At 33.3% G+C, this 14,019-nt stretch overlaps 1 protein-coding gene across 1 annotated transcript; it reads left to right on the top strand.

The window, feature by feature from the left end:
- The first annotated feature begins 470 nt into the window (after positions 1-470).
- Positions 471-10,231, top strand: LOC122520456. The gene is made up of 2 exons (XM_043640517.1): positions 471-576; positions 9,958-10,231. Exons 1-2 carry the CDS (start codon positions 510-512, stop codon positions 10,197-10,199), a joined length of 309 nt encoding a protein of 102 aa, XP_043496452.1. The 5' UTR covers positions 471-509; the 3' UTR covers positions 10,200-10,231.
- Positions 10,232-14,019: the final 3,788 nt, after the last annotated feature.

The raw sequence follows: 14,019 nt of genomic DNA, 5'->3' as shown, positions 1-14,019 counted from the left end.
ACATTAGTGCAATTAATTTGTTTCAACTATTTTTCTTAGAAGTTCCCAGAAGTTTTCTCTTGATCTTGAACGAAATGCAAATGTGGTAGGTCCACCCAAATTTTCGATCAATAATGGATATCTGCTAGAAAACTGTACAAGCACAAAAGGCGATAGTACGATTAAAAAAAAAAACACCGATAAAAATATATAGAAGTACATGTATATATATATATCTTCCCAAAGAGAATCCAAATCCTAGAATTTGAATTGAAATTGAATCTCGGATTAAATTTAGAAATAGGTTTGAATCTTCATCGATTATGCATACGAGTAAACTCGAGGCATCAATTTTGTATATTTTCCTTTACCCATAGATAAACCAACCTACTTATAAAAAGGATTTATGACATAGAATACTTTGAAAGATGGAAGATTGATATCGTGCATCACGCTCGACCAACGTATTTTCTCATCTGCTTGCAGTACCGCCGTCGAAGCCGATAATCTATGACACGAAGAGACGAGACATGAGCAAACTTCTCGAAGCCTATCCTGAAGGAGCCGACCTCATCCTCATCTGCGAGGTTCACGGAGGTAAGTAGAGAACTTTGTCGAAACTTTTCAAAAATCTTCCATTCAACATTTTATTATATCAATCAAAAATGAATCAATTAAACTTACCATCCATTCTCTGACACTCTTGAATTGTAGTTTTTCCTTTATAGATAATTCTTAACATTTTAAATAAATAATAGGTATAGGAAAAATATGTTATATGTATGCTCGTACATCCAACATATAAGATTTGTATTAAATACAAATATATACAATTACATCGATCCATCATCGGACACATCCTTCGTAGAAAATAAAATGAAAATTACGATAAGTGCTTATGCCGCGCGTTTAAGAACGGGAGAAACGAACATCCGTCATACTCGATCAAATCGCCAGCTCCTAAGTGCTCGTGGTAATGAGGTCTGACGAGGGAACGAGTTGGTTATAACCCTCCCGACGAAATGAGAATAAAGGCTGAATCATCTTGAAAATCATTTTCTACCTGCCCTCCTCTGCCCTGTCTCTTTTTTTCGGTTTCCTGTTACCATCCTCCATTCCTTTCTTTTTTCAACCGTTCATCTTCCATTACTTTTCTTTCTTTCTCTCAGTGATATCAAAATGAAAGATAGGGAAATGAAAGGAAAGAGGATAATCTTAGGTTATCGTCGCGTACTTTCCGATATTCGATAAAAGAAGTCAAAAAGGAATAGTAGATCGACGATTGGAAGGGCAAGCAGACAGGTTGGAAGGGAAGAAGGGTCTTCCTTCGATCGAATGCAATTTCGGGTTAGATCCATAAACGTGGTGGAAAGTGCTGGAAAGCGAGATTCTTTGCGGGATTCGCGAAAAGACGACTCTTACTCTCTCTCTCTCTCTCTCTCTCTCCTCCCTCTTTCACTCTCTCCTCTTTTTTCCGAACAATTTTCAGACGATTTACGTTAAATCGTACCCTCGATGGACCAACGAACACGTTAAAGAACGCTCGTTGCCCAGGTTCTACTCTTTAAAACTTGTTACCATCATTTTATATTTGAACGGTTCTTTCCACGATATATGTAACTCTTTTATTTTATTTTATTTTCTTATCTGTCGAACGTATTGATTTATTTCAGAAGAATTCCTTCCTTTTCGTATATATTTCTTCTCGAGAAGAGAGTCAACTTCGATAACGGTCACACCGATCGATCGGAATTACATCGATAGTCCTTACGCAAATACTTTCTTCCCAACTCTACTTCCCTCTCTCTAACTTTCAAAAACACACAATTTATCACGGAAAATCGACACTAACTTTATTCAAACTACTAAAAGCTCTATTTTGAACATTTCATTCACTCTCACCGTTACTATTTACCAGACCTATATTCGTAAAACGAAAATATTCGCTAAATCGTAACTGCGTATGAGAGGAGGAAAAACAACTACATATTCGACAAAAGAATAAGACAGCAATCTGACATAAAATCAAATCTATTTATATTCTTTGATCTAATTCAATTATCAGACGTTCGTTATCAAACTCTATTAAACGTTTGTCCACAAATATAAACCGTTACCATCGGTTTCTGAAATCGACGTGGGAATTAGAACTCAGGGGAATTTCGAATATTGAAATTTCGTCTCTTAGAGAATTTAACATCAAACCAAATCAACAGCAAATTCAAACATAACCATCCTTCTCTCTAAAGACATCCTTGGAACAGTCTACTTGTCTCTTTACGGCATACTAGTCGACCTTGCGTAAATACCATTCCTACTGAAGATTTGTCTTTTCACATGTAACTTTACAAGTTTCTTCACACCTTCTCGACGATATGTCTCTATTTAGAAAGCTAAGTCTTCTCACTATGAAAATGTGTCGACTAGATTTTCAATCCTAATGCTGGAAAATCACATAATAAATTTTGAATAATTTAAATTAATGTGGCACTTTCTACTGAAATAAATATTCAATGTCATTTTAAGGAAGAAACAATGGTGCTTATTTGAGAAATAGTATTAAAAAACTAGAAATTGAATGGGACAAGCAAATATTTATCTCCCATATTTTCTCAATCCTCGATAAGAAAATGAAAATATATTAAAATATTGACGCAGATTCGCAAATTATAACAAAACAAATGATTAATGTTGATACGTTATCGCGTGTAAATTGTACAAAATTAATATTATAATTCGAAGAGAAGAATTTGAATATTTCGAAAATATGGCAGATTATCTCCAAGGGTCCTTTAAATAAAAGCACACAATGACGAACGTCTCCGACAACTTTATTCAACGACCAACGTATATCAACGTACGACAACGAGATTGGGTCTATTATGGTCTATATCGCAAGTATCGTGCGAACGTACGCATACCAACATACCACCGTAGATAGAGAGCTTGAAAGCGGTCTTGCAGGTTAATCTTCGTATTGTTTATTACCACTGCCAGTCGCAGGTTCACACGAGCTATATGATTTATCCTGCGACGTTATCAAGCCAACGAACGAAGAAATGTCGACCTTACCGATAAGAGAGATACGATTTAGAAATGTTTTAAAAAATTGTCTCTGTTTGTATATAAGTATAATATAATAAATAATTATTCGTTTATCTATAATCCGTCATGCCTTATTTTTTATCATGTTCTAAACAAATTTTTATATTCATTAATTTGAAATAATTCGTATCTTCTGTAATTCAAATAATAAATATTTTACAACGATTAAAACTAACAGTTTATCGTAGATTAAACGGATAAAATAAATATTTTTAATAGACATTAGTCTGCACGTAAAATGAAAATAAAAAAAAAAAAAAAAGAACAAAAAGTTACTGGCAGCGGTTGGTGTGTGTATATGTGTACACATCTCATAAAGTTAGAACGTTTGATGAAAAACAGGTCGTCTTTACATGTAAAAAGCAAAAGGTACGAGTTACCCGTGCGATTCAAAGGAAAGAAAAAGATCGGTAAGAGAGAAAAAGAAAAAGATAGGGGGAAATTCGTGACTATAGTTAAAGGTAACTTATTCGAGTTATACATGCAACCTTGTTTATCGCGCTGCCTTCAACATACACAGGGTAAAGCAGAATTTTTTTCTACTAAGCATTACTCTTGGTATGTATGTATGTACATACGTTCCGGCTCGCAAAAAGAAAAAGAAAAAGAATAAGGAAACAAAAAAAAGGAAAAAGACAGAAAATAGATAAAGGATAAGGAAAAAAGAGAGAGAGGGGGGGAGAGAGAGAGAGAGAAAAGAGAAGAAAAGCAAAAGCGGTTGCAGGGAACTTTAATTTATTTTATCATACCATAAAACTATGAAAAATGTTGTGTTTCGGTGAGAATAATATAATGCGTTTGGCTCGACGATCTTTATCGATGTCATCGTACGTGCGAACGATATTATCTCCTCGTAAATTCCTTTAAATTCCTACGATTCGTCTATCTCGATCGGTTTTAAAATCAATAAAATTCTCAAGTGGGAAGAAATTGTTGTCTCCTCTTTTTATAAACTTTATTGACTAGTTCCTCGAAAGATTCATAAAAAGGCATAACATAATACTTACATCCCTATAAATATTGGATAGATACAGATATAGGTTTGTTATATTTTAGAAGAAATTGAAATAAAGAACCAAAAAAAAAAAGTTAAAAATACTTCGTGTTACGTGTTCACACTATTAGCATTTTTCTTCATTCAAAATTGACATTGGTCGAGATCACGATATGTGTTAACCTTGTAACATTACAAGCTTATACGATCGTGAAATTTTTCAATATATCGTTGCGATAGTAGAAACGAACGGGTTGGATAGTTTTAAAAGTGGTGCAACGTTATCCTGCGTTCACCTTCGAAAGCTTTCTCCGTCAGGCCTCACCGTGTGTATTGTAGCTTGCATTTTTGTATCACAATGCACCATGTTTCCACGTTTCTCCTAGCTTTCTTCCTCGCTTTCCTCCTCCTCCTCCTCCTCCTCATCTACCTCCTCTACTTCCTCCACCTCCTGTTCGTCGTCGTCGTTTTCTCTTCCTGATTCCCTCGAGCCTCATCGTATTGTTAGAATGTCGCCACGAACGCAATTTTACAACGGCGCGCCGCGACGACCGCGATAAAATGTTTGTTTTAACGCGACGCTCGAGCAATGAAAATCTTGGAACGTTCTATCTCATCCCCCCTTCCCCCGCAAGCATACCACTTCCTCATCCTCATCCAAAAATTCTTCCATCTCGATTTTTCAACTCTCCTGAATTTACATCGTTTATTCGATATACCAGTACGGATATCAGTACCCCAAAATAAAAAAATTTTAAACAAGAGATTATAAATAACAATGTTTCTATTTATTCAATTATAAATAAAAGGTATACCGCTTAACTAACTCTTATTAAATTATTCAGTATTTATGACTTTATCAAATTACATCATATCGATCGAATAAATGGTTGGCCTAGTGTGTAAGTATGTTTGCAAGCTCGTAGAACATCATAATTTATTACTTTGATTTTAGTGCGTTATTTTCGTGCAAGCGTTGTACTCTAATATATACGCTTGACAAATGAATCGAAATGTTATCCTAAAACACTAGCGTAGGAATATCGTTGTAAATACCATTTTTCCAAATGATGCACTTATACATATAAAATTTCGACCCTTGCCTAATGTCGGTGTTATATTTATTTGTTGTTGTTGGTTTATCTAACATATTATTTGACAATAAAATAATACGAATTGTCGATTTACAATATCGGTTAAATAAAATGTCGCAACTAATAAAAATAAACATGCATGTGCGTTAAGCGATATCCAAGTGTGTTCACTTTAATTTCCTTTAAAGGGGTTATATCCACTTGCGAGGCAGAAAAAACGCTTTTTTTTGTGAATTTTTTCCAAAGAGGCATTTAATTTTATACATTAATAAAAAAAATGTACTTAAGCAGAATTTAATGTACTTTAACAATCAGAAATTTATTTAAAAAAATATTGGATCCCCTAGCTCCTGTAGATGATCTGCGGAGAGACCTCCAAAAAAAAGTGCTTGGCGGTGAGCAAGATATCTCTGGTCCAAATTATCTGAAAACCAAAAACCAAAAATGTTTAGTTTTGTAATAAATAAATACAGGTAATGATTGAAGGACTAGTCAAAATTTTGATTTTTGACAAAATGGCGGCTGTTCAAAAAAAAAATTCAGTTTTTCATGAAAATTTTTCATTTCAAGGTGGCTTAAAAAATCGAAATTATTGTCCAAAACCTTATTCCTTCGATCATTACCTGAAAAATATATCTGAGTAAGTCGTGTGAAAATTTCAAACTGATCGGTTTAGCGGTTTCGGAGAAATTTTTCTCACCGACTCTGAAAACACGGTTTCGAGATAAACGCGTTTAAAGTTTCGGGAATGATTTACACTAAATTAAAAATTTTTTTTTCAACTTACATCGTGTCATCTATTCCAGCACTATAAGAGGAACCCTCTGCTTCGTCGTTTGCCTCCAAAATGTTTAGTTGTTGTTGTCTACGAGCCATTCTCCCCTCGCGCGTCGACCCTTGCGCTCTTGCGTCCGAAATTGAGATGCGCTTTGCGTCCTCTTTACTCACGAAGGAATGAGCATTGGGTCCAAGTGATAATCCCATAGCACTCATATAATAAAGAAGAGATGTTTTACCTTCATTAAAGACCCCGGCTGCAATGTTTGCAGCTATTTCCACAATTTTAGAGCCAGCTGGAATGATTTTTGGAGTTATTTTCCATATCAGCTGATTATAACTTTCATTATTGTTCTGGGTAAAACTACCAACGCATCGTTCCAATAATTTTTTGTTACTTAGATCTTCGTAAATTGGAAAAATAGCTGTTGCAACATCAGGTGGTAAGGCCTCATAATCAAACTGCTATCATCATATTCCACGGTTTTCGGATTAAAAACGTTCTTCCGTTTATTTCTTCGAGACAACTGTTCACTGGAAGTTCTACGAGTTTCTCTGCTAATTTTACGAGGCACTTTTTACTTTAATTAATTAAACTATACACACTGAGAAATACACAAACTGAGCAAAAACACAACTTGTCCACGTGGAAGATCACTTTTAACTGATGAGTTCACATATTTTTAACTTAAAATTCCTCAACATAGGTTTCACGTATAAACTAGATTTTTTGTATTATTATCTTAGGGTCCCAAACACAATATAAGTCGAAATCAAAAGTATAGCGGCTACCAGAAACAGCTGCTACTCCGGCTCGTGCTCCGCCTACTTTCGAACGCTCGGAGACGTTCTTACTAATACGCTCATATCTCCGAAACTAATTGTCGGATCGATTTGAAATTTTCAGAGAATATTCTTGAATATATTTACATTCAAAAAATGAAAAAAAAAAAAAAATTTTTTTTGAAAATCACAAGTGGATATAACCCCTTAAGCTTTCATCGGAATACAAAGGAGATACGTACATTGTCCTTACGCTGTAATTTAATAGTACACGTATATTGTTACGTATTATACCTTTACACGTATGTATTATATATATATAAATACATGTATGTAGTATATAGAATTGAGCATAAAATATATATACAAATTCAAAGGTATGGATAATCCGAACGGATATAACAGAAGCGTTCTGTTAAACAAATAGATTCCAGAAATATGCTTAGATAATAAACATACCTTCTATGTTTTAAAAAACAAAATATTAAAAAAACAAATTAGAAGAATCTATTCGAATAAAAATCTACAAATTCAAGAGAATGCAGAATCTAAACGGTTACGACAAAAGCGTTCTGTTAAACAAATGATTAAAGACATAAGTAAGATAACAACAACCATATCTCTTATGTTTGAAAATACTATATTTCAAAGAACAAATAATGAAAATCTATTGAAAAAGAAATAAGAGTGATTCTAGCTAAAATTAAAAAGAATTATCATTAATGACTATTTCATTCAATAAATTTGATCAATTGAATTTAAAATAAACCGTTACCCTCCCTAACTATATAAAATCTTTTGTTTGAATTCTTATATATCGTCAAAATCTAGAAAACACAGATAAAGACGTTCACGAAAACGATAAAGCTCTTTCCTGTCTTTCTCTTTTCTTCTTTCACTTTCTCCCTCATCCCCACCCCTCTCTCGCTCTTTCTCTCTCTATCTATCTATCTCTCTCTTTTGCTACTTCTCTATCTTCGTCACTCTTTCTCATTTCATGCCTCCGGCAATGAAATAATTCCTCGGAAGTTCTGGAGAAAGAAAGACAAGTGAACGAAGCGTTCGCTCGATCTTCGCTTTTGTCACCCTTTAGTTCCATCCTCAAACCTTATCCCCGCTTTTGTACGTTTATTCTTTCCTTTTCCCCGCTCACTCTTGTTAAGCAAATAATCCGCTTCTAAAAAGAAGAAAAAAACCTTTACCGTTAAAAATATCCATATTTTTCTGCGTATGTATGCGTGTCGTATACTTTTATTCCAATAACAATTATCAAACGAATTATTAATAAAACATTTCACTGTGAGAAGGGTCGTTTTATGTCTGCGAATAAAAAATATCAAACGTAGACGTAACCATTGATCGTAGATCTCAATCGACGAAACGAATTGCGAAGATGAAGAAAGATTGATGGCAAAACGGAGAAATGTGTGTATGGAAAAACGTTTTTAATCTACCGTCGTATTTTTAATCAGAAACTCAATCGAATTTTTTTAGCATTGCAAAATAGCGAAAAAAGATATGACTCGTTTTAAAGACAAGAGGTTATGGTATTAAATTCGTAACATGTAAAAACTCGAACAAAAGTAGAGAGAAACATAGCCATAAATATAAGCTTTTCATATTAGGAAAAACTCTCCCCACAACTTCGTGATATTATAGTTGTAAAATTATAGTTTTTGTCTAATTAAAAATACACCACGCGCGGTGCTTTCAGTTTCAGACTATTATTCGCAATAAGAGAGTACGAGATTATACACGAGTTAAAGTACTATACTACTGAAAATGTGGTCTAAGCTAACGCTGGGGTTTATCGCAACTTATTTTTTATTTTATTTCTTTCCGATTTGATTTTTAAGAAAGAAATTCCTATTATTTATCCGTATAAAATTATTTTTTATCATCATCATTTCGAAAATATGTGCGCCTAAGTATGCAAACCTAATCACAAATATATAAATAAATAAATGTATTTTATATTAATTATATAAATTCTCTAAAAGTAATATTAAAAATTAATCACTTCTTGCGGATACTTTTATCGAGCAAAAGGTCTGCTTTTTTAAATTTAAAAATACAAGTTTAGCTCGTAGGATTTTAAAAGAAACGTCGACGATATAATTTATCGAAATAATCAGACACGACAAAGTTTTGGATCAGACATAGGTTCACACACACACACACGCGCGCGCAAATTCCTAGAGCTTCCCCGAAGTTTCTTGGATTACCAGATGGCATTGATGGCAATGCGGAATAAACTTACAAACACATACGCAATTAGTAATAGGAAGTCTTGCGAGCATCTCCATCGGGTATAGTGATGCCAATAAATCGGAGAAACAGACGGGGTCTAGATTGAGAGAGGGATGCCATCAGCACCGACCTCAGCGTCGATCGGCCGTTGTCGCGAGCAAATAAGACCTGTCGTTGTACGTGATTGACGATGCTACAGAGTATGTCGATGTTTCTCCTGACTCGTCCTAGTATCCGATTAGATCGACTCCTAGATTAGACGTGAACATGGATTGTATCTTTGATTCCATCCAAACCATCCCGTTACCTCGAATTTTCCACTCTCCTATCTATCCTCTTCTTTTATTCTTTTCCTTCCAAATGTCTCTATAGAATATATCGATGTTAACATTATAAATTACTATATTGATTATTTGAATTTTGATCATATGATTCTAACAGAATTTTTCATACATTCCATTTGTTAATGTGTAAATGTTTCTCTCTCTTTTATTATTTTCCATTAAAGAGATTTGTCTAAAATTCAAAAGTATCAACCGACAATTTATAAAACTTGATTTTAGTTTTGTTGCAGTTAATTCTTTTGAACTATTATATCTTTCGACCCTTCTCGCATAAGTTTATTAAATGTAATCAAATTTGGCCTTTTTTTATTCTATTTTTCTCTTAAAGAAAGAAGAAGCATCTAAGGAAAAATGAATGCACCATTTATAATCAAACAAATGATCTATTGCACTATAAATTATCATCCAAACAATAAAGTTATAACATTCGTAGCAAGGTCGGCTAAAGATCCATAATCCATCTCTGTAATAGAGAAATTGGAAACTTTGCAAGATTCATAACTTATCGCTCTTCGGTGCAGCTATTCTCATCTTTCGTTCTATCACATATACAACACAAACACACACACAGACATACATACATTATGCATCTCTGTCTCTCTCATTCCCCTTTTGTGTTTCTGTGCGACAGGCAAACCGAGACCGCGAGTCGTGTGGTCTCTCGGGTCGCAGAAAATCGATGCACCAACGGAGGTTCGAGAAACGCAAGGGCCTGAAGGGGAAAGCAACGTCATAACGATAAGCAATGTGACAGTGAAAGGGCTCGCAAGAAGTCATCATCATGCCAAATTGTCCTGCGAGGCGAGTAACACTCACTTGGCACCACCGCCCAAAACTACTGTCACCATAGAACTAAACAGTAAGTACTACTAGGAATAAGTCATCACTTGGCTTACGTTAAACGTCAACTAGTCATCGAAATAGAAATAGGATGGAATGTAGTAGTAGAGAATATGTTGGGTCCTCAACCCTCCATTCAATTGCGCACATTTCCTATATTCAGGAATGCAATGTTAAATCGTTTGCGAAATTGGGAAAAAAGAAGAGACGAAGTAGTTTGCCGTTTTCGAACAGTTAACGAGCTAATTTCGACCGAACATACTTGCCATAGTAGATATGTATTTATCTATATATGTATATACGGTTATATCGATTAGGACAACACACCACGTTTCCCATCGTTTCTCTTACGAGTTTTAATCGAATTCTTCCGTCACCACGTTAAGTTAATTGCGACAAGAAAAAGTCAAGTTTTTTTCTGTCTCTCTCTCTCTTTCTCTTTCTCGTATTGACTCAAATGACTAACGAAAATTACCATACCGATGATGGGAATAATCAATGATTATTTCCTTGCATAGTATATCAAAAGTAAAGTGATCCTAGACCCAATCGAGATCGATCCCAATTCACAGTTATCGATCCCAATCTCTCAGCTGAAAGTGAATAAGCCAACGATAGAATGCATATTTTATCAAACAATCCGATTTGTCGAACAGATTTTTTCCCTATCCTCAAGGCAATATTTTAATTCGCCGAGATAAAATTGAAACATTTTTCATCGATTACACGAGGACATAGACAAGAGGAAAGGGAGAAGTAGAGGTGGTTGGATAACGGAGGGTGGCTCGCGAGCCGAGCCGGCATCGCGCAGCGTACAGCGGCTCACCGTCGAAAAGCAATCGAAACTCTCTGCGTCATTAATAACACCGCTTCCGATTCTGCTCGAAATTTTCGAATCCCAACAATCCGTACGGTTCGTTGCCGAAGGAAATAGCCACGATAGAATTCAATTAATCTTTATGAAAAACGTGACAAAGGTGAAACTAGGATCGCTTTGCGGCCACTTTGCTTTTTACAACAACTATTCTCTTGTTATTGTTGTATATATATTATTATTATTATTATTATTATTATTATTATCATTATTATTTACACTGCTATAATACTTCTCATTATTATAAGCAACATCTTACGTAAAACGATGATTAAAAATTAATTTAAAAAAAATTCATATTTTCTACCATATTTGGATTTAAGAATATGTCTGACCAAGTATTGATATCTCTAAATTGTACTACTTAAAATAGGTATACATATATATACCTACAATCCTATAGACAACACTATTTTTTATTATTATTATTTTATTATTATTTACATTTGTATAATTTTGTTCATTTTAGGAATAAGGATCTTGTGTAAACTAATTAAAAATATTAAGAAAAAAATCATTATTTTTTGCTATATTTGGATTTAAAAATATATCTGACAAAGTATGAATGCTTGACTTGTATAATTTAAAATAGAAAAGTAATACTTGAAAATTAAGGACCATTATTTGTTATTATTTGAATATTTTCATATAAATGCTTAGAATAATTTTAATCATCATCTTTAGTTAATTTGAATGAAAATCTAACGTATCAATAATTATGAAATATGAGAAAAAAAATCTATAATTTTTGTATATATTTGAATTTAATAATATAGAAGTTACACTTTTCCAAGTTTACCCATCAACAAATAGATAACGATCCATTGTGTGAATGATGGGTATCGACAAAATTTTAATTTATTCGAATGAGTATCATCACTTATTCGTTTTTAGTAATCCGAACAATATAGCTGTAAAACGTGTACATATATGTTACGTGTATACATTGATTCACATTGACAAGCGAACGATCATTCACACAAGAAATTTCAATAGAAATACGAGGAATTTTTGATTACCGTAAAAATCTTTTTTTTTGAAAATTTGAGTTTTCTAAGTAAATTGCAAGTGGCAATGGAACGTACCTACTATCGATTTAAAAAATGGAGAATTTTGGCAAACAAAAACATTCGAGCGTGTAGGAATTTTCTCTTTGCACATTGCACGAATGGCCATGGTAAAATTCGTTTCGCCCTACAGTTCTCTGGATCATTTTGTTTTGTAAAAAATATTTTAAGGAGTAATATTAATTTAGGATAGATATAGGATAATGTAATCTTAGTTTGTATAAGATAGATAGAAAATTTATGGCACTATAGATTCGTAAGATAGGGTCCTCTTAAGAAAAGGATATAATATTTATTTCTGAACAAATAACATCTGGTGATCTAGACTGTGGAGATTCCGAGATTCTATACAGGTTCTTATTCAATATTCAAATTCTATACGTGTTATATAAAAATGATGATCTCTTTTGCTTATAACTCAGAAATCAAATTTTAATCGATGCAGATAAACTAGAATGTTTATTTTGCACTATACTCGACGTATATTCAGACAATTTTTATTTTGAATTGTGGCATGACGCGGTATGTACGACTGGTATTTTTGTTTTTTCTGTGTTAGACTGTTTTCTTTTATTTAATGCACATCGATAGCCTTCAACACGTAACTGAAGTCAACTTCTTACAAAACCGAAGCTTAACGCTAAGCTTTAACCTTAGAATTAGTTTTATTTCTTTCAAACTTTCTTTATATCTCCTAGCTACGTGTAATCGTACTTATTTTAGTTTGATTAAAATCGAAAAAAACTAAGTCTGGTGTAATTAGTTAAAATCCGATAGATTCCTTATACGGAGCAAGAACATTTTCGAAACTAATATAACGAACGATACGTATTCACCGATAAAATGAAATAATCTTTATATGAATATATATATGGCAATTTATTTAATGGAATACCCGAAAATGACTGTCAAATATTGACCAAAGTGATTATATCCATCAAATCATCAGTATATGAAATTAAACTTAATCATATTAATTCTAATTATATTTATTATATATGTTAAACACGACTTAAATTTAATATCCTACCCTCCGTATTCGATATTATTAATCTATTTCAAATTCGATATGCACTAATAATTTCTACGTTACCTTTATATGAAATATCAATATAGTTTATTCAGAAAGCGTTTGATATAGAGTATTCATTTATATGAAACACAATAAATGGAACAAAGTAAGTTTTTATATAATTTACCCAAGTGTGCTTAAAAAGAATTTAGAAACATTCTACCTACCATTTAGTCGCTATTGATTCTCGTGTATTTCATACATAATCTAATACATACAAAACGAATAAAAAAAATTAATCAAAGAACCATCTTTTGTCTTTGTACAAATGAGATAGTTCACTACCGTTAATTATTATTCATTTTATTCTTAATAAAAAAAAGAAATAATATTTTGAAATAATATAAATGTACCGAAGTCATGCGAAAAGAAAAAAAACTCAAAATGAGAAAAGTAAATAGGAAAGAAATGGTTAAACGGTTAAATGAAATTATTTCTTTTCTTCCGTTCGTCCAACGTAAAAACTACAAACGAATTCACTTCTGATCTTTCGCTAATTGGAGCCGCACTCGAATGAAGCACGCATCGAATAATCAGAGTTATCCTTCGTCCAACTACTTGACCAGTTTACACGAGTTGGAGAATCTGGCGGTCGACAGTTACTTTGTGTTGAAACTTGGACGCTTTGAAACGACGAATTTATTCGATCTCGCTCCGTGAACCAGTTGCCACGTTATTTCCGTCATTTCTCCATTGCAAACGGAAATATCACCTCGCACACACATACCCCACGTACTTACACAGTCCCACTAATTTACATTTTAAATTCCTTTCTGAATTTATATCAACGCGAACATTGTGTCGCCTAACATTTTCGGATCGATAATACCTTTCTTTTTT

This window comes from Polistes fuscatus, unplaced genomic scaffold (genome assembly GCF_010416935.1).
Source record: "Polistes fuscatus isolate 324 unplaced genomic scaffold, CU_Pfus_HIC Scaffold36, whole genome shotgun sequence".
Taxonomy (NCBI): Eukaryota; Metazoa; Arthropoda; class Insecta; order Hymenoptera; family Vespidae; genus Polistes; species Polistes fuscatus.
Note: the sequence above shows the minus strand (reverse complement) of the source record. Positions and strands in the feature narration are given on the sequence as shown.